Genomic DNA, 27,525 nt, shown 5'->3' on the forward strand with positions numbered 1-27,525 from the left:
GCCAAAGCTGGTGAAATTGTGTGGACAGCCAGCAGGACTTCTAGCTTGTGATTGCTGTCCTAGGCTCCCTTTCCGCATCTTTAAGGAGCCAGCACTTGTCAGTGAAATGTAAGTCACGCCTCAAAAGAATACTTGAATGTATTGGCCTTGTTGTACTGCGGCGTTGCCCTGCTGTGAAATGAGAAAAATGCATTGACTGTGCCGTGGCAGGAGGTCAGCATCCCAAATGTTCTCCCCTCCAACAAGCTCACTGGGTCAGAATAATTCTGTTTTGGATTGTACAGGACAGTCTCCTGGGTAACACGCTTCACAGCAATGCTCGAGGGGAACACGCCCTTGAATGCAAGGCAGTCAATGAGATTTATAATTACCGTGTTTTATAACCTCGTTCATTCAGGCAGGGAGGGATACTGCTGAAGAGACCTCAAACGAGAAATGAGGTATTTGCAGCTACATGAATAGATGTTGTTAATATGATTTGAAACCTGGATGGCAGAATGTGCTCTTCTGTCCACTGTGCTGTCCAGCGTAACACAAAAAATGCACAGACTAGTTTTAAACTCCGGCAGCAGTAGGGCACAAAGCTCCGACTTCAGCTACCCTCTCCCAGAAAAGGAGATGTAAAATCCACTCTTTATCACCAAAATCTTCTGACTGCATTAAGCAAGGTCTTGGCTCAAGGCCAGGTCTCAGCTGTCCCTGCAGTGACAATGACCCCCCTCCCTCGGGGTGCTGAGGATGGGCAGAATCCAGCTGCATTTTCACACACACACACACACACACACGTAAATTGCCTGAACACGGTGGTGTTAATGCTTCTAGGACAAGAAACTGCATCTATAGATGTCTCATCAATGGCAAGCTCTATGCAGAGCGTGTTTTATTTTCAGAAAAGCCTGGAGATAAAAAAAATAAAATCTCCTGGTACAGTTTATCTGATGCTTTGTTTTTGAGTGTCCTTGATGCACAACAGCATGCTATCATCTCTAAAGATTAAAAACAATCCCTTCTTATTGCTCTGCTGGGTATTTTCAAAGAAATTCATGCACAGATAAAAACAAATAAAGACAATGCCCAATGGCTCTGTAGAGATCCTGGGCCTCTAGTTTCAGGTAGTCTGGAGACAATTTTAAACAAACATGGACCTCTTAAATCCTTGGCTACAGCTCCGGCGAGGGCATGTTGGCAAAACTTCAGGAGCTTTAATGGGGTGAGGTTGGTTGAGGATTTTCAACATCATCTCCATTTTGTGTCTTTCAAGGTATAGCTTAACTAGGATCTAGATCTTGTCACATGCAATACTGGCTTTTCATTATTTTTTAAACTGGAGCTTCAAGTTAAATAATAACACCTTTGTGCAGGCTTACTTTAAACAAAAATTCGAGTAGCTAGATTGTTTTTTGTGATGTTTAAGGTCTGGGGTTTTTAATGGACTAAGGCATGGGTGGAGAAAGTCACCCCCTTATCATCAGTGTAGGATCGGGGCTCAAAACAACAGAATTAAATGCAGCATAAACCGAGAGAGCCTCAGGCACTGACAAAGGAACAGTTTCGCTCGCTTCAGTTAACATGTCTTTTGCTTTTAGCCACTTGACTTTATTGTTCAGAGGATCTGGCCCAGTACAAGAATGAAATCCCTCCCCCAGCCCTCATTCTGCTTCCAGCCTTTGCTGCTGGCTAGCTCTGATGGACAGCTTCAGGAGTTTCTTAAGGAGAAATCTATGTGACATTGCTGCACTTAGAAAAAGCCTGAAAATAGGCATTTTCTTCACTCCTGCTTAGGCACTAGCTTTGCTCAGGCTGAAAAACACTCTGCAAAAGTATACTTGAGGGTTTGGTTTTTAAAGGCTGGGCAAACTCATTCACAAGATCACTCGCAAGGCAAAATAGCTCCAGACAGAACTGGCATAAGATGCTTGTGCCAAACACATAATGCAAGTACTGATTCAGAGGTGCTGGTGGTATGGAAGATAGCAGGGACAACATTGAATACAAAACCATGCTCTGTTGCTGATAGCCTCACAAATGCAGCGTGTCACAATGTATAGGAAGGAGGCCACAGCAGGCCACGTTCTGATTGTACCTGCTGCACAGTTTCATTCCATTTAAAAAAAAATCTCTTCTATTTTTAAATGAACTTTATACCTGCTATGCACTGCCCACCTGCTTTACAGCAATTGAAGTTTGTTTACTCTTAAATCTGTGGGCTGGCTAGGTGTTGAAACCATCCTCAAGTTTCTGGACAGTAATATCTAAAAAAATCCTCCCATGGTCCTCCCTTGCCCTCTTTAAGGTGTTAAGACTTGTTTATCGAACACTTTGTCCTTGTTAACCCTGGTCATCCCCTATCCTTTGTTGTGAGGCCAGCGCTGCTGACCACAACTGCTGTTAGTTGGTTACTTGTGGTGTAAAGGCACTAGCAGCAGCACTTAAGACATACGATATCACAGAAAGCCAGTTGCCTTCAAGGCTGCCTTTGCCTCTTCTCCTTCAACTGGGGATTACTGGAAAGCACAGCAGCTTTGTTCGGGATAGTTACTTTTATCTCTTCCCCGGTTTACCTCTTGAAGTGCCAATTTCCCAACAACCTGGTGAAGCTGTGGGAGCATCAGGTTCTAGTGTTGCATGCAGTAAGTGAGGGACAGTAATGCTCAAGCACGGTTACTTAGGCTTGTCAAAGCTCTATGTAGCAGTGCTAGCCACCTGGGGAAGGGAGCAGCACCCACACCTACATAGCTGCTTCCCTAACTCCGTTCCTTGAGAACACCAAATCCTACCTAACATCTCAAGCCTAGGGAGCATTAAAGGCACAGTACAGCTTCTTCTTCCTTGCCCCAAGCACTGGGATATGCTGCCTTAGATACCTAAAAGCCACCATAATTCCTTTTAATTTGAAAGGTTTCACCTTTCACCATCAGGTCTGTGGTATCTGAGCAAGGGAAGCTTCTTCTAAAGGGAGCTTTCTTCTAATAGGAGATGCAGAGAAGCAGTCCCTCTGGTTCTTCTCAAACTGTGACAGGCTCTATGACCACTGAGATGGAAAAAGTTTGCAAGTTTTCTAGTTCAAAAAATAGCAGGGCTGCACTTCCAACGAGGCTGCTCTTCTGTCCTGTTTGATGCCACCTTGTGAGTGTGAAATTGAGTAGTGCAAGACTATCAAGATTTAATCAATTTACAGAATTTCAGTTGTATGAATTTGATTTGAAGGGATTTGCACTACGTGTATATATCAAGACTTGTCATAGCTGCCTGCATTGATGCTACATTATGTGAGCATTCTTATTTCAGAGACTAGTTACATTGATAAAATCACTTAGTACAGCTGACCAAGCTAAAAATAAATTCATAGAAAATAGGCTGCCTTTTGGCTCAAAGATCTCACATATACGCCATTTTTACTTTGTGGTGCTATTTTCAATGCTGCTATTTTATATTTGCTGGTTTAGGAAAGCTGCTTTCAAACAATGGGTTACTTCCAAACCATTTCCTTTGATTGTTCTTCATCCACTATTCAAAGTGAGAGATTAGTTAAAAATGGTATATGCTTCCAGTCTGTCTGATTTGCTGTGTCAGCTAGCAAATAATATGTAATAGAGAATTTCTCAGAGAACACAAAATCTATGAGCTAAGAGTGTCTTCTAACCACTGGTCACTATGGTGATATTCAAATAAAAACAATCTAAAGCTGCAGAAATGTGAAATTAACACATCTCAAACACTCGCACCATCGTTTATCATTAGTGAAAAGCAGTTCTGAGCTTTCAAGGTTGCTTGTTTGACTTACTTGTGGTGTTCTAGGAACAACAGCAAGGAATCAAAGAGAAGGTTTCTGCTCCTGAAGACTGGAAATCTCCAGGGTCTTGCAGGTTTTATTGGTCTCTCTCTACATTTATTTACTTTTCTTGCTCTCAAGGCAACTCACTTTTCAGGCAAACAGGATACCAAATGGTCCGTGAACCCAGTGCCGAAGATACTGCAGGCAATTTTGCTCTTAATGTGCATGAAATATGTGCAGAATCCCTTACTTTCACTGAAGCCACAAGGAGAACTTGCATCTGCTTGTACCTGCAGAAGCCTGTCCTGAACTATTCTCATGTACATAATCTCAGGTCAGAAAAGATTTAAAAGCTGTAGGGTCTGGCTGTACGTTAACAAATCTATGCACTTTCCTACAACATCAGGCTTTGAGCCTTACAATGCAGTATGGGATCATATATAACTTTAGAAATGCTTTACTGTGGCATTTGTTTAATTCAACCTAGCTTCATTTGTCAGTATTAGTCACTTCTTTGCTCTGCCGAGCTGCAAGTGACAGCCTCAAAGAGAAAACATCACTGCCTGCCAATCTGGCACAAAAATTACTATAACTAGAAGTTCAGAAATTCGAGAGATTTTGTTTAGATGCAAGAGAATTATACTGCTCTCTTCTTAAAACCTTATAGAAGTGCCAAACTTGTTTGGGATTAGCTGCTGTGGGGAACACCACCCCAGGCAATATTTACAGAAGGATGAAGCTAACCTTTCTCCTCGTTTAAAAAAGTAATCACAATCTCAGAGCTGCTTGCAAATTTATTTTAAATGTAATTCATAGTTCACCCTTCGCTACCAATTAGGTTTGGGCTGGTTGGTATGTTATGCATACATGTGCTGAACAAGTGCTGTATTTCAGCCATACGTTGCCTCTTTAGTGCTGGTTCATGTCATGTTCAATGCAGGTGCTAAGGTCTGCAATACGCAGATTGGCTTGACAGGTTGCGGAGAAGAAGGAGCTGTTGCTTGTAATGCAAGGAGAGACAGACCACAAGGATAAGTTTACCACTGAACGGCAACGGTGTTTACCATGCTAATAAATGGAGCAGCAGCTTTTCGTGACCCCCAGGGTTAACAGCCCTAGATACACAAGAGCCAAAGCAAGGGTAGTGGTTTCCCAGTAGCTCTCCCTTTCAGATATCCACTGTTGTCCTCAGACTCCCACTCTACTCACTTCAGGATCATCAACTGCTTACAAACAAGGCTTCACTCTTTCAACAAATTAGACTCCTCCTGCCCTGGCCTGGCTAGTTCTGCGAGGAAAGTCCTCTTGAGAATCTGGCTCTTCATTTTCTTGCTCTGCTCTACCTGGAGGCACAGCCCACTTACAACATGGCAGTGGAGACCTGTGACCTTTCCAAAGCACCATACACCGACCAGAAGAGATTGCTCAAGGGATGCAGGAGATGCTCCTTCCATCAAGGGTTTTTTAACCAAATTTGAGACTGTTAAACCAGTTGACACTACATTTCTTGTAGCTCTGAGGTACACAAGCGTGCGTGTATACACACACATATACATGCATTTACTTCCCTGCTGTAGGCCACAGAGGATGCCAGAACCATTCCAGCAGCTTGCCTGTTTACAAACAAACACTGAAAGCACAAAATCATGAGGTCACGCCAGGATCCCTCCTATCAAAGGTGTCTTACTCCAACAGCTTTGCAATGACTAGTGATTTCCCAACAAGCCTAACTTTATCACATTTCTCTGCTTTTGTTCATGTTGCCTTGGGCAATATCATTCCTTACTGTCTACAATGCGGAAAAAAATACTGAATACTGTGTGGCTTTCTGTACAAAGGGCACTGTGGGCTACTGAAAAATTCAGTGTTGACATCAAAATCTCAGCGTAAGTCAGAGATGGCAGCTCTATATTTTATTTAAGCACTGACCAAACTTAATCTTTTACTTATTCTCAGGGTAAAAGTCTTACTTCTTGTAAGTGATCATTATGTGTGATTTGCTTCTGGCCCTTAACGACGCAGGTCTTGGTTGTCACTTCAGTGCCCCAGTGTTGCTGGAGCATTAAGAGGAATCACGTTTGCTTAACAGTGACATCTTGGACCTGGGATGGAATAACCCCACGCACCTGTACAGGCTGGATGCCAACTGCAGAGAAGCAGCTCTGCAGAAAAGGACTTAGGGATGCTAGTGGACAATAACTGAGCAAGAGTCAGCAGGGCACCTATGCAGCATTAGCTGAAAGCTAATGGCATATTATGCTGCATTACGTAATGCAACACAGCAGACTGAAGTAATTATTCCCTTCTATTTGGCATTTGTGAGACAGGATCTAGAGTGCTGTCACCAGTTTCAGGTTCCCCAGTACCAAAAGATGATGACAAACTGGAGAAGGGCAGATGGAGGGCCACTGAGATGGCTGATGGGGACCATGATATTATGAAGAGCCTGAGAGAGGAGCATTTATTTAGTCTTTCCCTCTTCAGGAAATATCCGATTGCCATCCTCAGCGACCTAATGGGCGACTGGAAAAAGGCAGGACTAAACTTTTCTCTAATGTGCCTCATGACATGTGCGCTAAGATATTAAGTGTGTTTACTGTATCATCACTGGTGTCAGGTATCATCAACACTTTCATCAGCTGGAACACTGCCGAGCTGACTCAAATACTGTACATCTTGTCTAAATGCAATTAAAAAGGCACATGACAGTTTCTGTGTATCTCAATTAGCCTCGTACCATGATTGTTGACATTCAAAATTAGCTGACTTGGAGGCCTGTTCCCCTCCCAATTCAGACCTTATTTTGAGCTTGCCTGGTTTGTTGTAGAACTTATTAAGGCTCACAAAGCAAGGCCCTCCTTCAGAGTCACACTAACCGCAGTTCGGATTTGGGGGAATCAAAGCAAAGCTTACACAGCACAAAACCTAATGAATCAAACCCTAAAAGATTAATGTTCCTGAATAAAGCAGCAAACCTCATACAGAGCTCCACAGACCTGCCTCTTTTATTGCTCTGCTCTTAGGATATAAGAGGAGCTGCGGGCAGTGATGTCTCTCCCACAACAGCATCTATTATTGTAATGCTAAGTGCTAGCTCCTATTGCCCCAGTAATCCTGTTTGGGAAGCTCTGCTACAGCATTTACGTTCTTATCTTTGTTTAGTCAATGCTGGCAAATAAAAGCATAAACAAATAATCTCCACTGTACAGCTTGGCACTACTGAGATGCTGCTATGTGTGTTCCAGTTGACTTTTATTTGCAGTCTCTTATGCTGGTGACAATCTTGGAAAGCACATACAGCCCAGTAAGCAATGCAACCGTAAACTTCATGTCTTTATGAGCATATTCTTTGTATTAAAATAAACGCTGAACAGGTGAACACAAGCAATGAGAGAATTGGGCTAAACAGGAAAACATCACTGCAGTAATTTCTCTGGAACGAGTGAATGTAATTTCACCTCATTTCCTGCTTTAGGCCATGCACCAGATACTCAACTGCCTCCTGTGACTAGTTTAAAGAGGTATGTTTGTATAGATCACATAGGCACCACTTTAATTGCACAGTCTCCCTGTATCTTCAGGGGAAGAACAGAGGCAGACACAAGGCAACGCAGAGCAGAAGCCAAACAAAGCAGCTCTGCAGCAACCTCGGAGAAGTCCCTCTCTCTGGGCAACAGGTGGAGAGAGTGACCAATGAACGCATCTACTGAAGCTAAAGGCTGAGAACTAGGCAATGTTTTCACCTACCACTTAAAATGGAATTGTCACCTCAGACTTTCAGAAGTGAAGAGGAGGTATAAAAGCCCATTGTTTCGTTTATTTCTTACAAAGCTGATGGCTATTAAGTAAAGCATAACAGAAAAATTACTACTTAACTGGCTTCCGAAAATACTGGTAATGAGGACCGATTTAGGCAAACATTATATTTGACAATGCCAGTGAACTGCATGACTCCAGAAAGCAACCACAAGACAGAGATGCTCAAGCCTGTTTCTGATTAAGCAGCACCCAGTTGGTATGCTGCGCCCAACGACTGTCTCCAGTCTGCGTCCTTCCTGATGGAGGAGAGGCTCAGCTAACTACACTGGCCATAAATCTCCCCACTGAAAGGTGATTAGCTTGAAAATGCCCTGTTGTTCTGTCAGGAAGCCATACAGAAGAGTTGCAAATCCATTAAATTACATCTCTCAGATACGTATCTAAGGAGAATACATGGCATTTGGTGATATATGGAAACTACGGCGTTATACCTTCAGACAGCTCATACAAGTATCTCCTTCCAAATTAACATTCTTGCCATCTGATTCTCATTAGACTCACTCAACTGTTCCATTAATCTTATACTTTTCCTCCCAAGGGATTAACATTGATTTTTTGTCTTGTGCACACACAGGAAGGTCGTACTGTTTCCTACAGGGTGGATTCATTCAATAAGGAACTATGCAATTAAACCTGACTTGACGTTATTGTCAATAGAGCTGAGCTGCCACAATGCTGCTTATTTTTAAGAGAACTTCAATGCAACTCTCCTGGGTCCAGCTACATCCATCATTCCATTCCATGATACACACAAGCCACTTGACAACTCACTAAAAATGTATACAAAAAATGGAGGTCAGGGCTGTGTTCCAGGGAAACCCTACTACCTACCATTCAAACTCCACATCTAATTTAAAAAAAAATAAAACTCAATGTAATTACAAAATGCTTCTAGGAATAGAAGTTCTTCAACAGAAAAAGGAAACAGGAAGGCAGGACTGCAGGTGGGCCTGCAAGACATTTTTAGCTGGACACTCAGTTTCAGGTCACATGTGAGGACAGTATGAATACAGTCACTGGGCAGCGTAGCCTGCATGCCAGAACGGGCAAGCGCTGTTTTGGGTCTGGTTACGTCCTATTTACACAGACCTTTGGGGTTGCCCCTTCCCTTCCTCGTAAATTGATTCAGCTCCAGCATAAGAGGAGTCAAGATTGTTCTTCCCACATCTCATCCTGGAAGGCTGCTCCAAAACCTCTCTGCACTAATGGCTGGGAACCCTCTTCAATCTCCAGTGCCAATTTATAGCGGATAAACCTGCATCCTTTAGTTGATTCAGCTTTTCTCTCCTAACAGCATTTGCTACTTGTTTCCATATGTGCAGAGAGAAAATGTATCCCTTCTCAGTCTTTGTTCTGCTACCCTGACAAGTCAAGCTCTTTTTTGCCCATCCTTAACCATCATAGGTGGTTTGGGATTTTTTTCCCTGCTCTTTTCCAGCTGGGGCTTCTCTCTCTTGAGCACTTTCCAATTCAACATAGGCAAAAGTCACGTTAGCAATACTAAAGAGCAGCTCCTTGATGGACTGGAGCTTTATAGAAGCATGGGGAAGGACGAGAGGAAAGGAGCAAGAGAAGTGTTTTCAACACGTAAAAAATGCACAAGTTTAGACGTCACAAAGAACAAACAGGAAACCTGTATTAAGTTCCTGCCTCAGGAGTCGAATTTCCCAAAGTGCTGAGGAGTTCCTCCCAATTTCTTGGTCCTGGATTGTTTGTTCCATTGTTTTCAGACACTCCTTCAACACCACTGGAACAAGCTTCTGACCTAAGTGCACTTTCAGATTCTTTGTAGCGAATCTACACTCACTGAATTTTTACTTTTGGATAAAATAGCAAATAAATAGCATCGAGAGAACCTTCTGGAGCAAATCAAGGTTGGGCTCATCTCCTGCAGAAATCTGCAAGGCAGAGAAGGACAGAAAAGGAAGAAACAACCTGTTGAACAGCTAATGGAAGAGAAAAGAAGTGATTTTAACTATGAGTGGTCAATGCTCTACCTCTGTATTTCAAAGTAAGCAGCAGTCTGTGCTTTTTGCAGTTTGTTCTACATCCCTTCCAATTCTTTTCCCTCCCCTTCTCTCTTACACACCTATATATCACCATGTACTGGAGAAACGCAGTGCATTGAACAGGAGAAAAATTGTTAACAGCATATAGGGATTTCCCCACATTGAGGGAAATTTTACGGGGTGGGCTAAACTGTTTAAGTGTTTTGTACTATCAGAGTAGTCCAAAAATATCCTGTTGGAGCCTAGGACTTAGCAAATTCATCCTTCCAGTGTTTTCTTGTACGCTCCATATTAGGCAGATCTGAGAGTCGCAGAGTCTGTAGCTCTCCAGGCTGCATCACAGAAGACGTCACTGGTCTTCCTTTGGGTTGCTAGAATCTCCTGTTGACTGTCACTATTACTTACTCAATTAAGAAAGGAAAAAATTAAAAAAAAAAAAAAAAGAGGCACTTTGTTCAAGGTTGCTCCGTTTTTGGAAAGGCTTGTAATGACTGTCTACTTGAATTCTTTATCTACCTTTAGGTCTGTCATCTCTCTCTTGAAAATCCAACCCCCTTCTCACCACGGGAAACTGCAGAACTGCACTGGTACAAAGATGTTCTGCTTGCACTGAATTTGCAGAGCAGGAGGACACATTCACTGTCAGAGAAAGGAAGCACCCTCCCTCCCCCCGCTGCAAAAAGCTATTTTTTGCAGGCGTTGTCATATCTTATCCTCAGGAAGAGGGCTGTGCTAGAAAGTCCTCACATTCACATTTGCCTCTGTTTACTCTGTCCTTCACAGCACCGCTGTAACAATTTATCAATACGACGGAGGGCAAGGCACAACACGCAGACAAGGCAGGCTCCTCTAATGAAAACAAATCCTTACGAGAGGAAGAAATAGTTCCCAGATCTGCCTCCTAAATCCCACTCCCACTGCAATAATGTTTTCATCACTACTAACGTTTAGGGACATAAGGGAACTCAGAGCTGTAAAGCGCGTCATTTGTGCTGAACAGTTGCAGCGCTTTGCCCGAAATAACGTGTGGTCCAAAAGCCCAAATGAATAAAGCACCGTAGGCATCAAGATATATAATTAGAATAAATAAGATTTTGCGCTTACAGAGCGCCTGTCATCTGAAAGTATGCACAGATATTAATTAAGCTCCACAAACCCCAGATGAAGCAGATTAGTAGCTTCATCCCTGTTTCACGGAGGTTTAAAGTGTGACACAATCACAGCTGAAAGCGCGGCAGAGCTGGCCGTGCCAGGGATGGCACGAGCCAGGGCTCCACCTCCTCTCCAGCCCTGTCAGTGAATTGCCTTCCATGGAAAATGACTTGAGTTGCAGTTCTTGCCCTCTGGAAGAGGAAGGACCCACCCTGTTGCACAACAGTAGCAAAGCCTTAGCCTGAAGGGTTTTGAGGAATACCATGAAACGATGCCGAGTTTGGGAAGAGCAGCTCGCTCGCTCTCATACATTTGCTTTGGGTGGCCTACCTCACCCTATCTAAAATGCCAAGAGATTGCCTCTTTGTCAGCATCCCCCCCACAAAAGGCCTAATAACACAGCTTATGCTTCTCAGGTTTGGAGAACCTGGCATACATTGTATCTTAAGTACTTTAATCTGCAATGTTGGTTTTTATTTTTCTATTTCTACAAATTTTACTATATTGTAACTCAGAAGTCACACTGACCTAGGATCACACAGACACAATGTAATTAAAAACTATAGTGAATACATAAATCAAAACCTTAAAATGACCCTCTCCTGAAGCAGGTTTTACATACAGAAATTATGGGTAATAAATATAAATAATAAATGCATCTGATATCATCCAAAAATATTTAAAGTAATGAACTCGATGTATGTATTTAAGGAAAAAATCCTTTAAAAAGAGTGTACTAGTAAAGCTTCAATTGTTTTGTATGACAAAGAACAGTTAGAAATTAATTTTGCTGTCATTGTCTACTGAAATTCAAGTTCTTATGACCGCAATTTCTCAAATATTCCCTTTAAGTATTTGTTTACATAGTAGCTGTGATAATGAAAAACATTCTTAGTATCACAAAAGTAGTACAACTGTCCACTTAACCAAAATTACCCAGTCCCTAACTCTGTTTATCACCTTTGCCAAAACAAGAGTAAGGGGGGCATCAAACGCAGCTAGGAAGAAATATCCCCAGAACAGATAAACACAGGTCACTCACTGTGTCTCTGGGTACAATTATCCACCTAATTACACTTAGGATAAATGCACAGTTGTCCTAACTACAGGAGGGTGCATTTTAATTGTGATGTTCAACTCTCTGTATACAAATACAAAAAACTGAGCAAGAAATGTCACCAGAAAATGGAAACAGACCACAGCGTGCTTATCTACAAAATAGCAAACAAACTGGATACACTACAGACATAAAGCAGCTGCTTAGATGACAAATAACTCTATTAATGTGAAAACTATGCTCTTTTGTTCCCACATTTAAGCACGGAACACATTCTAACTTCAGCTTTCAAGGTAAAAATGCTTTTAATTAGGGTCCTAGCTACCTTACAAGACATACAGACCTTGGTATGATGGAGCTATGATAATTTACCCATGCTGAGAATCTGCCCCGTGATTTACATGATTACTTCATGGCAGTATGAAACAAATCCCCAAGGAAGTAACGCATGTCATCCTTGAAAATATTAAGCAATCAAGCCATGTTTTTATTATGTGAATGGATGCCTTCGAAAACAAGGATGCATGCACCATACTGTGAGGTAAAATGAAATAAATGAACAGAAATAATTCATTTCCATGTTCTAATCAGTGGAAACTGTAGTCTTCAAATTATCCTGATGCTACCAAATGCGAGTCTGGAGACAATAGGTTGACTCTTCTACTAAAATGAACATGAAATTGCATCCTAAGTACACAATGAAGGTCAAATTAAACAGTCCAAGACTTTGTAAAGGCTCCTTCTTTTTATTCAGCCCGTGCATCCAACTGAACAATTAAGGGCAGAAGATTTAAACAAAGCATCGTATAGTTTTTAAACACTCAAATCTAATCAAAAGCAATGTACTTATCTCAGGCAAAAGGAACATCATCTGCACAAAAACCTGTTCTCAATCAAGCTCTTCAGCTTCTAGCATTACTAGCAGAAAGAAATTTGTGTTCCACCAGCTAAAAGGATGTCTCTGGCAAGAAGAATGAAGAATATATGTCAAAGACTAGAACTGCATGCTTCCTGGCTGTGTTGTATTCACAGACCAGGACACTGCCATCTCTGTAAGGACCCGAGACAACACCGTTACACTACTCACTGCTACTATAAATCACCATGCATTCACTAGAGATGCTGACCGTGCAGAAAAATATCTGGTCCCTATGGACACAAGGAGACGGAAACGGAGCTGTGATAACGAGATCAGGTTAACACAAAACATTTGAAATAGAATGCTGTATTTGTATGAAAATGTATATAGGTAATAATTATATGAGTAAAAGACCACAGGACAGTGAGGTTTTTTTAACACTGAGTCTACATCACTGCCTTTGAAGCTTAGATGATTTTTCTGTAAGTGCATTATTTATTCTAGCCTTCTCATCTGAAAAAGAACTGTACAAAGTTCAGAGAGGCGCAATGGCAATAAAGAAAGGAATAGGACTGGTTTGGTGATAGATGTCTATAAAATTGGTAAAGAGAGGGGGATGAATAAGAACCAGTGGTGTGTCTTCCAAAATAAGAACAAGGTGCATCAGTGTGGCTAGGAAGAGCTGCATCAAGAACATACGAAATTTAGCAGTTCTTTGTACATCAGAAAGCAGACCTGCAGGTCTCCTTGCTGAAGGGTATTGTGAATGTTAAAAGCAACACAGGCTCACAACAAGTTCACGAAGGAGAAACCCACTGTGAATTACTAAGCAAGTAGAATCTATATCTACTTCAGGATGTTCCTGAGCTAAGTCATAACCTCAGAAAGTACCATATATGCCTGTCTCGCTCTCATTCTTTCCTAGGCACCTCCTTATGCTGCTGTTGGAGAGAAGGACTAGTTGAAACTCTGGTCTGACCTAGTACAGTCATGCCAATGTTACGTTTAGTATCTACTTGCAGAAAAAATTCCTGGTATTAGCTTCAGATTGACTTTTGGGGGGATGACTGAATGGAAAGCAACTTTGCATGAAAGGACCTGGTGGACAACAAGCTGGCCATAAGCCAGCAGTGTTTTGCAGCAAAGGCAGCTAATGGTATCCTGGGCTCCATTAGCAAGTGTTGCCAGAAGGTCAAGGGAGGTGATCCTTTCCCTCTGCTCAGCACTAGTGAGGCCACACCTGCACTACTGTGTCACAGTAGTCCAGTTCTGGGCTCCCCAGTACAAAGAGGACATGGACATACTGGAGAGAGGCCAGTGAGATGGTTAAAGGACTGGAGCATCTGTCATACAAGCAGAAGCTGAGAGAACTGCGACTGTTCAGCCTGTAGAAGTGAAGTCTCAGGCGGGATCTTATGAAGGTTAAATATCTGATAATAAGGTGTAGAAGATGGAGTCAGACTCTTCTCAGTGGCATCCAGTGACTCAAAGAGCAGAAACCAAAACACAAGAAATTCTACGTTTATTGTTAAGAGTGATCAAACACTGGAAGAGGTTGCCTGGAGAGGTTGTAGAGTCTCCATCCTTGGAGATGTTCAAACTCAAGCTGGACATGGTCCTGGGTACCCTGCTCTAGCTGAACCTGCTTCAGCAGGGGCTTGGACTACATCATCTGCCAAGATCCCTTCCAATCTCAACCATTCCATGATTCTGCTATATGGCTGATAGTTCCCCAAAGTGCGTTTACCATAGGAACTTTTCCAAAAAATAACCAGGCCTTCCTGGGGAAAGGCCAAAATCTATACTAACCTCAGAAAACAAGGCTCGCAGTCAATTTGTTGGCCTGGCTTAGGTAACTTAAACTCAGATGAGAAGCAAGTTTCTTTTTCCCACTTCAGTTGGAGGGTACTATACAACTGTAAAGCCCTTCTGCGTGGCTACCGATCTTACGTTTTCTGGTACAGACGACAGTCTCTCTAAGAAAATGCACAACTCTCATCATTAGCACAACCAGTGTTACCTGTACACTCTATTTGACTTGATTATGGCACAAATCAAACACGTTTTCACTAGATTATGTTTTCCACTCGTTTATATGGTCAGAACACAACACAGAAAGACGTTACGAAGACTGCTTTCCATTTTACCCTTCACAAAAACTCACCAAACAAACCCCAATACATATTTCCCTTTGTTTCTCTATCAAGCATAGGGATGAGGCAGTGCAGACAGCTACATGGCATTCTGGTAACAACCTTATCATCCTTGTCCCAGCCTTCAAGAGAAGTGAGAAATCATTACAATCTTCCACTGCAATCAATAAGACTCAATATGAGTCAAGCAATTTTTTTTTCTTTGTTTTGACGGTATTTTTTTGTTGTTTTCATTAAATCTGGCAGAGTGATGGACACAAGGGGGCCCGTTTCCTTCCCTTTTAAATACACCATTCTCTTTCTTCTTCCATGAACTAAAACATGTTGAGAATTGCTATAACTTGACAAAGTACTGAGAGGTGCATGCTGGGCAGGAGTCTTCTGAATATCTCAGTATTTTTTTTATCTTGCAATATTACATATGGAGCTTTAGGATTCAAATCCAACATGCTGGCAACGACATTGTTCTCCGATGAATCAAAAGGGAGAACGGTACTGAATGTACTGCAGCTGGGAACTAGCAAATTCCAATGTCCTTCTCCAGTGACATACAGGTAGGTGGACTTGCATATCGCTTTACAAGGATCTGCCCCTGCTTATGTGGTATTTTCTGAATTGGTTGGGCACATGTCAGTTTTGTTATCACCATCCCAAAGCTGTGTATATCATGATGTTACATAACCAAATCTGGTACATACGGAGAGAAGTAAGCCGTAGTTATTTGGTTTAGAAATGTGCAGTCAGAGATTAGCATCTGGCATGGCTGACTAGTCACAGTATAAGACAAGGGAATATGGGCTAAGCTCTTGTTTCTGGACCAGTGAAGATACCTACTCAATGGAAACTCCATCAGCTCCCCTAGGAGGGAGAAGTGCTCTATGGTCTCGCAAGCAGGCCCCAGAAGGAGCCTGCAAAAGCAAAGAAAGAACAGGGCTGTTCTAGTAAAGGGATGGAAGACAGAAACATGTGAGACAGAATGAAGAGAAATGTAGGGAAAAAAAAACTAGCAAGTTATACTTCCTAAAGAGAGCTGTGATCTTACAGGATGTACAGTTTCTAAGGGCCAAGCCAAGCTAATGGCTTCTAACAGCAAACAGTTGTTCAACAAAAGAAGCAGCCCCACACCTCACCAGGAGTACTTTGGTACATTAAGTACTCTCCTGATAGCCCCAAAAACTGATTCTATGTGTTTTTTTCCAAATGAAAACAGAACTCCTCAACAAATGTGTTTCCTGAGAGTAGGTATTAGCCAGTAGTGTTTACTTTGTAAAGGCCATTGATGGATTCTTAATACAGGCTTAAGGATCTTGTGGCATCACTTACAAACTGCAAGCGCTAGCAAGAAGCAGCAGGACTATGTCGCATTTTCAAGGTGGCTGTGGTTTCCTAACCACGTTATTGGACACTGAGTGCCAACAGCCCTCTGCGAGGAAGCAGAGCGTGCTACCCACCTCATCAGGTGCACTCAGCACTGCAGTCCTGCTGCACAGTGCTGCTCTTCCATGCAGCAGCGTGCTTTCTATGGAAAGCACACTGATTTGACAGCTATTGTAAAGACCCAGCAGTCACAGTGAAACACAACCATTTTCAGCTACGCTGAGAAAGAGCTTGTATTTATTTTGGTGGTGAGTCTACCCTGTGTAAAAGTGAAGTTATTGACACTCAATAAACTCATTCATTGCTAGATCTGTGCCCTTCATTTAAAGCCAGCAATGCTCTTCAGGTTGGAATTTTCCAAATATAGCTTTGACGACCCAGTTCTGAGAGCCCAGGGGAAGAGAAATGACTACTTTGCTAATTGATGCTGATACACCAGGGAGAATCAGCACTGTCTAGAGCAGAGTTTTCCCTTAAAGTGGACTAGGTCAGTTGGATGGAAATTGCACTAAGTCAAACAGTAATTCTCATATCCAGATCCTCTTTCCCTAAATCATTACGCATCCACAACAGTATTACTACAGCAGGAAAACTATGTACTCAAATGTTTGGAGAGACCAGCACTGAAACAGTATGTGTGAATTTAATTTCGGCTGCCTGTGTATGTGTCTTGCATAGTTTCAAGCCACTTGGAACTAGCTGATAATCTAGTTTGGTCTCTTGCGTAATCCAAGACATAGATTTCCCTCTGGTAGGGGACTGAACATAGTGTGCTCAAGAACTTGTATTTTCAATAACATTACAGCTAGTACTTGGGTAATATGTACATTTCAGAAAGGCATCCAGTCTTCTTCTGATGGCCTCGAGGAGATGCAGAATTTACCACTTGTTACATTGTATCCTCAATTGCATAAACGCAGTCTTAAGTTCTCCATGGGGACAGTGTCTCATTCAGTATACAGGACAAAAATCACTTAGCTAGCAGCCATTCAATATTTTATTTTTGCCCTTTTCGATTGATGCATAGCCCTAAAAGTCTTGTTTACTGCACATTATTCCAGCTCTGTTCTGAAGGCAGAGTGATTAATTTCTTTGCAGGCTTTTCTATAGTGCTCATCAGATGCTTCTAACTTGTTATGTGCAATTTCCTAGCTTTTGGAAAAGCATACAAAGGAATGCCATTATGTGCCATGCTATAACTACTGCCATGATTCATATCAGCAGGGATAAACCAGACCTTTGCTATCTTAGCTAACAGGTGTAAACCACAGGCTGCCAGCACGGCCAAGCTAAAGGAGACAAGGCACACACTTAAGCAAGTGATTTTCACTGATATTTGCTCGCACTAGGATGGGAAGCTTCAGAATTTTAAGGAGTTGAAGGCTATGAAATACAAGTACTCTTACAGGTCCATGCTCCTTTGTTTCCCTCGTAAGACTGATCCCTTTAATTCATCCTTTCCAACATGCCCAACCCTCAACCCATGTGTCTCAGCCTGGTTCCTTAACCCAGTCTCATTCTTCTTATCTGTCCAGTCTCATCCAGTGTTAACTATCTTATTGTATCTTATTTTCTATCTGTCCTTATTTCTCTCACTTTGTCATTGAGTTTCTCTTTCGTATTTGCTTATGGACTGACTCTCTGTCCCCAAATGCCTCATCTCACTGTCTTTTTCACCTCTCCTAAATTTTACTGCCATCCCTTGACTAAGAGAATGATGGAGCTTACTGGGATTTCAGGGGAATGAGCATTCACAGACTCCTTAAGAGGTTTCAGAAATGTGTATATACTTAGCATGTATAAAATATGTTTTTTAAAGTTTATAACTTGGATAACCTAGGAAGGATTTTCTTAGGGATGGTAAAAAGCACATTACTATGTTTCAAAGACTACCCATTCCTGACAAAACCTGGAGACGCTAAAGCACAGTAAAGAAGATGTCACAGAAGCCTTTAAGGTCTCTTCTTTAGCCCAATTTTCAGAAACAGTTAAGCCACATTACGTGACATTTTCCAAAGTAAACTGGGCCAGAGCAGATGTGCCTCTCAGATTTTTATTCCAAATGATTATAGTTTCAGAAAATTGCAAGCAACTGAAATGGGAAGACACAGTATGTGGTTCTGTCTATAAAATAAGATAAAAATGAAAGCTATTAGTATCATGTTGGCATGTAACTTGATGACTGCTCTGGTATCAGTGAATTGTCTGAAATCAGGACACTAACTGAGCAAAGAACGTCATTCTATCTTGCCAGGTTTTTACCAACTGATTTTGTAAAGTTTGGATCGCAGCAACAAAGTAATTTTGTTGCCCCATATAAGCCTGACATGTGCATAGCTGTTTTGTTACCTTCTCCTGACATATGCACCAGATATTCATTTGCTGGTTTTGCACTGAACATTCATTATTACCAAATATCTCACCCCTTGCCTGTAGGTTCTACTATTTTCTCTCAATTATAACTTCACTTTCAGTTTGTCCTCTTGTGCACTGGTACCCCTTCAGTTTTGGAGCTGCCTGCAAGTCTCATCAGGACCAAATCTATGCCAGGAAATACAAATTTGCTAGCAAAGACACAAAGCAGTCACATGGATATAGAATTCCTGTAAAAATCAAATTAGTCAAGAAAGACTTCTAAAACCCCAAAGAGACCTAGAAAGGGCTACAGTTAACAAGACACACCATTGATGAAATATGATTCACTGTTCCGATTTCGTAAGAGAAGTGGGTTTTGGTCTTCCACAAAGCTTCTTGTATTATTGCTATTCTTATTAAAGTCTAGGCCCTCTGTTTGCAAACATGTTTGTTTTACGGATGGTGGAACAGAAAAAATACTTGCTGGATAAGAGTGTTACCACAAAACCCCACAAATGTGGAGCCACTGCCCCTACACAAGGTTGGCGTTAAGCCACATCTTAAGATAATAACAAATGAATTTTATCGTAAGCTCATAGTCTATCATGATTCGAGTAGACATAAGACTCGAGCCCACGGTTTACAAACCCTCTGTATATCTATATTGCATAGCTATTTAGTTCAGATCTTTCAAAGATCAGTATACTGCTTATTTAAAATACGTAAGTTAGTAGGAAAAGCAGCAAAGACAGAGCAGTGAATTGACTTCCAAAACTATCAGCCTTTGTCAATTAAAATGTTTACTTTTGACAGAAGTCCTAATTAGTTAAAAACATTCAATCCAGTCTTAAAATAGAGGTTCAAGCTACCCAACATATTCTTGGAACAGTCACTTGCTCTCACGATTAGGAAGACAATGCCATCCAGAGCAAGCATGAGCCCTCTCCCATCTTATTACAGTTAATCAGGAACATAAATACTATAATGGAGCTGAGCCCCTGCAAACTCACCAGGCTGTGCATAATTTCCACTCCAGCTGGATTCACCGTAAGCGCTTCATCATACAATTGCCTAGCCTCCTCCAAATTGCCTTTCATCTCTGCAAGCCTCCCACGCATGTACAGTACAGCATGAGATGTGGGGAAAAGACTAGCTGCCTCCTGGATACAAAAGCCTGCTTCTTTGAGATGCTGTTGTTCCATGAAGAGTTCAGCTAAAAAACAAAACAAAAGAAAAAAAAAAAACAAAAAACACAAACAAAAAACACCCTACCATTAGTTGAAATATGTCAGAGACTTTTCTTCACATTCATTATATATCATTTTCCTTAAGCATATTAAAACATGAAGCCATGATCCTGCACAGTGTTTACTACTGTGGTTAGTGCTTACTATCACAAGTAGACTCACTGAATGGATCTTTTTTTAATGCTAAGGACTCTATACAGATGTTCATGGACATCTTTAGGTGTTGTCCTGACAGGATAGCCTTAAGGATCCTCAATCAGGAATGAAACAGTGCTGAACCGAGCCCTAAGGAAGCAGGGCTGGTAGCCACTTGGAGCAATCATATGTATTTCCAAATAACATGGGGGAAAAAAGAACAGAGTACGTGATCACTGTCTACTGAGAACTTCAAACATGTCAGAGTAATAGGATACATCTGGCTGAGCTGGACATTAGATAACTAATTTGAAAGAGTATTTCCACATTTTAAACATGATAAAAAGTGTTTCTCTCTGCTTATTTATCTAGTTTATGAGACAGCTGTGTCTCAACTTTTCAGAGACTATTAAAATCAAAAGGTTTTTATCATAGGGACTTGTTTATATTGAGTATTCACACATTTACTTCCCCATACGTACTCCACAGAAAAACAAGAGAGCTCTTGAAAGAGACTGCTCAGTCATTTACTTTCTTCAACTATCACCAACTTAGTGGTTTTCTTAGGAAAACAAAAATTTAACAGGCATACTAATGTGCTTGACTGTCAATCTGTTAAATAATTTCTCATGCTAAACAAATTTCATAACATATCTCATGGTTAAACTTCAACATTTCTCAGGATTTAGATTAGATCATCATTGGACTAGATGATCGTTGTGTTGGACTAGATGATCATTGTAGGTATCTTCCAACTGAAATATTTTAATTATAGATTTATTATGCATTAAATCCTTGCAAAAGACTTGGAAAGTGATACTCAATTTTCACTGCCACATGTAGCTGAAAAGGAAAATGGTGGGTTTAGATATATGTATGTATATATGGATGTACGTATTCTCTCTTCATACAGCAGTCATTGCTCTTTGGTCCATAACCTGTTCGTGTTCTACATGTTATCACTGCAAAAGCTCAAAGTATTTTTTTTTTTTTAAAAAAAAAAAACAACCCTGATGTGGTAATGCAGTAAGTATTGACAGTTCAGGAGTCTAATTTAAAATGATTAATTCAGGCTCCAGATTTAGATAAATAATTCTGAAATTAGATACAACCTTAAATGCCTTGACTTTTAAAGGTAGCGAATATTCTCAGGAAGTCTCTGTGAGGGGGGAAATTAGCCTGAAAATTCTTCTTAAATAGCTTTGAAACTCTGCCAGTTTCGAAATGCTGGGAGACCTAGCTGACTGTGAGCGGTTGGCATGCTGACATGGAGCTTGCTGGGTAGAGGTGAGCCGGAGAGCATCTCAAGGACAGTACTGCTTGACCACAGAAAGGCTCCTCCTTAGCCTATCTGACATGAGACTGGGATCACGAATAGCACTTCTATTGGCACACTGAAAACGATCATGTACTGAAATGACAACATGGCTGAACACTTCCACTTTCTGAAGCGGTCCTTCTAGAAAGGTGAGACATCATCAAGAAAATACTCCAACATATCTTAGCCCTCCCTAGGTTGTGCTACAGATAAATGTCATTCTCCAAGGCTGTCAACACGAGCAAAATATCAGTTCCTTGTAAGAGCTATACTCTTTAGGAGTGATTCATATACATTTTTCTGGTTAATCATTATAAAATCTCAGCATGCATCCCTTACCTTGGCTCCAAGAGGCTGCAGCTATCTATAAGAACAGAAAGCAAGGCCATGTACCTTGTCTAGCTGAATATGCGCGCAGCCTTATTCAAAAGTTTGTGGGAGGACAATATTTTACTTGCACTTCCCAAGGAACAGAGCATTTTCCTGCTAAGTGCTTCATAGCAGCTGACACCGTGCATGCTGCATGTGGCAATAATGAGGATGGGGATGTGCTAAGCGACAATTCACAGACTGAAGATAAACCCTTCATTTGCAAAGTTAGCACAAACTTAGGGCACAAAAGAAGGGGTGAAATCCTGGCACTATTTGAAGTCAGCAGAAGTTCTGGATAGTGCCATGTTAAAGCTCTATTAGCAACTAACAGCATAACGTGACTTGTTTCATTGCAGAGAAGAACCAGGAGCAAGGGGGTTTAGATGCGAAATCATGCACAGCGGTGTTTCAATGCATACAAAATGGAGAGCGCTTTTTTTTTTTTCTTTCAACGGTGCCTGTAAATCTTCTTCAGTAATAACAATTATTTAGAGGAACTGCAGCAACACAGAATCTAAATAAGATCTACAAATTGTATTTTATGGTATGGTAATGTAGCATATTAAAGTTCAGTCCATTTCTTTGCAGGCTCAATAGTCAAGAAAAAATGATTTAATGGTGGGGGAGGCTTAATTTGCATAAAAAAAGAATGAGAGAGGTGCCTTTGGGTTACGAAAGGAAAGGAGTGCACCCACCCAGCTAAAAATAGACATTAAGGGAAATCGTTTAGGCCTGCATTAAAATGTGTTTTCTGTAAACTCATTTTTCACTTCTATTACATACTCATTTTATTTACAGATTAACAAGATACGCTTACGCAACATGGAATAAAAACACAGCTACAGGCAGAAATCAAACCCCAAATAAACAAGGACTCATTAGATTTGTCATGGTAACATTACTGCCTCCTCAATGGAACCGAGAGTACTGAAACACTTGCCTTTGCGTTACCTGGGTTAGCAGCTTCCTGTCCACTGGATTATTCAGCATATCTCCTCATACCACCTAATCATGCTGTAAATAAACATCTAACCAAATTAGCAGCCCTCGCGATGAGGTTCTGTTTATAGAGATGTGGCAGCTGATTCCACTCCAAAGAAGAGGGTATCTCCTTAGGCTGACACATGTAGAGAAGATCTGTAATTCTTATGTGGAAGGTTCAATGCTTCAGAGAAACCATTTATGAACCTCCAACTATTGACTACATTGTTCTTGATACTGACGTTCTTCACAGCTTTGAATCCAAAGGTCACATTTGCAAGCTTCCTTTACTCTATCTCATTTCATAGATTCATAGATTCATAGATTTCTAGGTTGGAAAAGACCTTAGAGATCATCGAGTCCAACCATCCCTAATCCCCATTAAACCATATCGCTAAGTAGATCATCCACCCTATTCTTAAACACATCCAGGGATGGGGACTCAACCACCTCCCTGGGCAGCCTATTCCAGTGGCTGACAACCCTTTCAGAGAAGAAATACTTCCTAACATCCAACCTGAATCTCCCCTGACTAAGCTTATACCCATTTCCTCTTGTTCTATTAACACCCATTTCCTCTTGTTCTATTAACACCCATTTCCTCTTGTTCTATTTAACACCATCTTCATAAAAACTTTAACAAATTTACGTTCTGTTTTGAACTAAGTACCACCAAAGGCTCTCAATGCCACTGAGCAAAGAAAGATGATCATCCTGGATGTATCACCTCTTCTATTAGCACTTCTGGAGTAATGCTAGAAACTCTGAGTGTGAATTATTATTAGGAACTAATTCAGCAGTTTTACCTATAGGGATGGGCTGAGACAGTGCACTGCATGGACGGGCAAAGACAGGACGAATCATGCACTGTCCTCTTTCATTCACTAACTGAAGCTTGAGCCTGCACCCACTGAGACCACAAGCAGCTATCCAGCTGACTCCAGTGTCCAGCCTAGCTTGATTCACTTCATTCCCATATCCACCTTATGCTTCCCATCCGTGTTCTCTTGAGGAACTGTCCAGCCTACTCTGATATTCTTCCAAACAACTGTTGTCTTCTCTTGCGACTATGGCCACCTCTGTCTTGACTTGCAACTAGACTTCCACTGATACACCAGATCTTAATGATGGGCCCAGTCCCTGAGAGTAACATGCATCTCCACTCAGATTATCATTAACTCCTAATATAAGCTCCTAGTTCTTCCAGCTGTTTCTGCTAGCATTTAAGCTCATCTACAGTGAAGATCCTTAATCAAGCCCGAATTGCCAGAAGCATATCATCTACTTGCTCTCCAAAGACCAGTAACAAATGCACAGACTGACAGCACTTCCCAGAACACTGACACAGCTGGGTCTCCTGCAGTGAGGCTCCTTTTCTCATCTCCAAGATAAATTATCTGACAGACCTCTTTTAGGGAGTCCATCAGAGGAGTAACAACAGTGTAATCTAGTCATGTCTGCATCACAGTGCGAGCCAGAGGAACAGAGCTGCCTGACATCACCTTGAACACTGACTCTATTCCCTGTTTCCTAAGTGTTTCAAAGCAGTGTCAAGAGTTATTGTGCTCATCACCACAGAAGCAGCAGCAACTGTAATTCTGGTCAAAAAGTCAAATGGATTTAAAATGCATTTCTGCAATGTGAACAACCCAAGAGTTAAGTTTTCATTCCTTGCAAATCATGTTCAGTGTTATCCAAGACGCAGTACTTAACTCCCACAAGCAGGCTGCTCCACATCACTCGCTTGTGGGTGCTTGTTCGATCTAAAGCACTTGTCTACTTTCGTCCACCCTGAAAACCTTACTGCACAGTGACACGGCCAGCGCAATGCAGCCAGATGACCAGCAGGACGGTACAGAGGGGAGCAGCCCTTCACACTTTAAGAAAGCGAGAGCATCTACGAAGACGTTCAGGGAGGTGACTTCTGTTACACATCATCTGCCTTCAGGAGCTATTAATGCTTGCTACTGCAGCAACCCTTAGCCAGCTGGAAAGACCCACTCCTCTGAGACAGCTCTGCTTTCAGCAGTGAATACACAGCTATTACTATGACAGAGGGTTCCCCCACTGCCTTTCCTTTCTGGCAGGTGACGTTTAGTCATTGTTTCATACTATGACAACACCCTGCACACAGCAGCTTGACAGTTTGTGGGCAGATTAGATGGAAGATTCCTTAAGTTGTACCCTGACTGCAATAATTTCATTTGGTGCAAACCTTTGATACAGAAATGAAGGAGAGGAGAAGCTGCCACATATTCTCATCCACTTGAGCTCAGCTGCTTGCTCTTCTGAATAAGGCGGCCGATTTACATCCTCAAAGGCTGTTTTTGCATGCAAACTGGTAGGTAGCTGGAGTCCAGTGATCTGCTTTAAATTTCTAAGCTTCGGGTCTCACAGGGGCTGAAATGGCCACTAAGCTTATTTACATTGCAGCATTAGAGTGAAAATTTCTGGAAGCAAAACAGAATTATCACAAGCTACCTTCTATAAATGGCACAGTCAAAACATTACTTGAAATGCTACAAGATAGCTGGTTTCTTTATGTGAAGTGGGGCCCTGCTCACTGGTGAGGAAACAGCTCTTTCCCAGCTGGGAGAAGCAAGCCACTATCTTCTAGGTAATAAGGCCACCACTGGTAAGAATGACATAAAAATGCTTCTGTTGGAAAGGCACCTTCAGAGTTCTCTTGGATCCTCTCTCAAAACACATATTACTGGCTACAGTCAAAGAAAGGTCTTCTAAGTCTTCATATTCCAGCCTATTCAAGCATAAATTCCTATTTTCTGTCTCTGGTATGAATAAAAGTTCTGCCTCCTTCACAACTGTGTTCACATTATCACTTGTCCCAAAGTTACTGAGCAGTCAAGGAAATGCTAGTATTTCATAGACTCATAGAATGGTTAGGGTTGGAAGGGACCTCAAAGATCATCTAGTTCCAACCCCCTGCCGTGGGCAGAGAAACCCTCCACTACACCAGCCTCATCCAACCTGGCCTTCAACACTTCCAGGGATGGGGCATCTACAACTTCTCTGGGCAACCTGTTCCAGTACCTCATCACCCTCTGAGGGCAAAATTTCTTCCTTATATCCAATCTAAATCTCCCCTCTTTCAGTTTAAAGCCATTGCCCTTTGTCCTGTCACTACATGCCCTTGGAAAAAGTCCCTCTCCAGCTTTTCCTGCAGCCCCCTTTAAGTACTGGAAAGCTGCTATAAGATCACCCCAGAGCCTTCTCTTCTCCAGGCTGAACAGCCCCAACTCTCTCAGCCTGTCTTCATACCAGAGGTGCTCCAGCCATCTGATCATCTTCGTGGCTCTCCTCTGGACTCGCTCCAGCAGCTCCATGTCCTTCTTGTGCTGGGGACTCCAGAGCTGAACGCAGTATTCCAGGTGGGGTCTCATGAGAGCAGAGTAGAGGGGGAGAATCACCTCCCTCGACCTGCTGGTCACACTCCTTTTGATGCAGCCCAGGATACGGCTGGCTTTCTGGGCTGCCAGTGCACATTGCCGGCTCATGTTGAGCTTCTCATCCACCAGCACTCCCAAGTCCTTTTCCTCCGGGCTCCTCTCCATTCTCCGCGAAGCCTGTACTTGTGCTTGGGATTTGGTATCCTCTGCCATTCTCTGGGTACCACAGGCAGTGCAACAGGTTTCTCTCCATCTCTCAGCAAAGGATCTACAGACTGCTTAACAGAGAGCATTGCTAGCTGCTCCCTGCATCCTCCACAAGTGAGTGTTCACACACATGCGCACATTTGCATGTCCCTGGTTTTGAGAAACTTCTTGTGCTCTTTGAAGGCTGTTCATGCCAACGGATTATCAATCCACAGAATTTCATGTCCTGCTCCAGCAATAAGTAATATCCAGAAGCCTCAGGAATGGGGGAAGCAATCCAAAGTGCCTAGTAGTGATACAAGGCCAAGAATCCTTTTGACTTTTTAAATTTGTTTTTGATAGAAAATACAGTAAACCAAGCTGGAGAGTGTAGATCAAAACCTAATATTCCCCTGAGGACATTCAGATGAAGAGAAATGGGGAATTTGGTGATCCTCAGTCTGCACCAGAAAAGCCTAGGACAGAGCTTGCTAAACCAGGAGGCTTAGCAGAACCACTGCTGGCTTCTTAACTTCACTAGTAACATTTCAAAGGGGACCAAACCAGCTCGCTTTAGCATTTCTATCTCCAGTGTGAAGTGTTCCTAATCCCTCCTAGTAAGTAAACACTGCAGGGCAGCCGTCTTTGCAGTACAACTTTATTCTCTTCAGTAATAGCTGTGTAATAAAGGGCTCCCTCCTGCTCCCCCTCGCCAGGCTCCATCTTTTCGTATTGCTTTGTGTCACTGAAAATAGCTACAAAAATTAGCAGCTCTTACGGACTCAAGCAGTGAACAGGGAAGCTCTAAATTTGAAATCCTAAAATTTGAAAGCTTTTTTTTTTTTTTTTAATAAAAAATACAGAAGAATATTAGAATTGCTTCAACAACCAGTGCTGTACCACGGGATAACATCCAATCCCAGCTATTCTGGCAATGTCAGTAAAGACGTCTCTCAAAGGTGATAAACACCTTTAATATCAGAGCTAATAACTTGAGGGGGCTTAGGATCGCTAAAAGCTCGGGAACGAAGAGCATTTAAACACCCATGTGCAAGCTGAGCAAACACGAGCTGTGCTGGGTGAGCAGAGGGGCAGCAGGGGGGGGCCCGGCCGTGCCCTTGGCTGCTGCTGGGGCGGCATCTGTGCGGCTGTGCGGCCGCGGGCCAGCTGGGGTTGAAGATGTCAGCCCACTGGCCCCGATGACACAGTCTCATGGAACAAAGCCCATCTCCTCTAAAACAGCTTTTTCCCAGGAATTGGCCCATACAGAATATAATAAATAAATCACAAGCGTTCTGTGCAGAGGGGAAAAAAAAGTTCCTG

The 27,525-nt window shown here is 42.0% G+C and overlaps 1 protein-coding gene across 1 annotated transcript in view; it reads right to left on the reverse strand.

Moving 5' to 3' along the window:
* Window positions 1–27,525, reverse strand: part of TTC7A (tetratricopeptide repeat domain 7A) — a 176,920-nt gene that overhangs the window by 14,660 nt on the left and 134,735 nt on the right. The window contains exon 19 of the mRNA XM_086628675.1: window positions 19,567–19,769. Within this exon, the coding sequence (XP_086484801.1) occupies window positions 19,567–19,769 (203 nt within the window). The remainder of the gene's footprint in view (window positions 1–19,566; window positions 19,770–27,525) is intronic.

Source organism: Tauraco erythrolophus, chromosome 2, assembly GCF_009769465.1.
Source record: "Tauraco erythrolophus isolate bTauEry1 chromosome 2, bTauEry1.pri, whole genome shotgun sequence".
Classification (NCBI taxonomy): Eukaryota; Metazoa; Chordata; class Aves; order Musophagiformes; family Musophagidae; genus Tauraco; species Tauraco erythrolophus.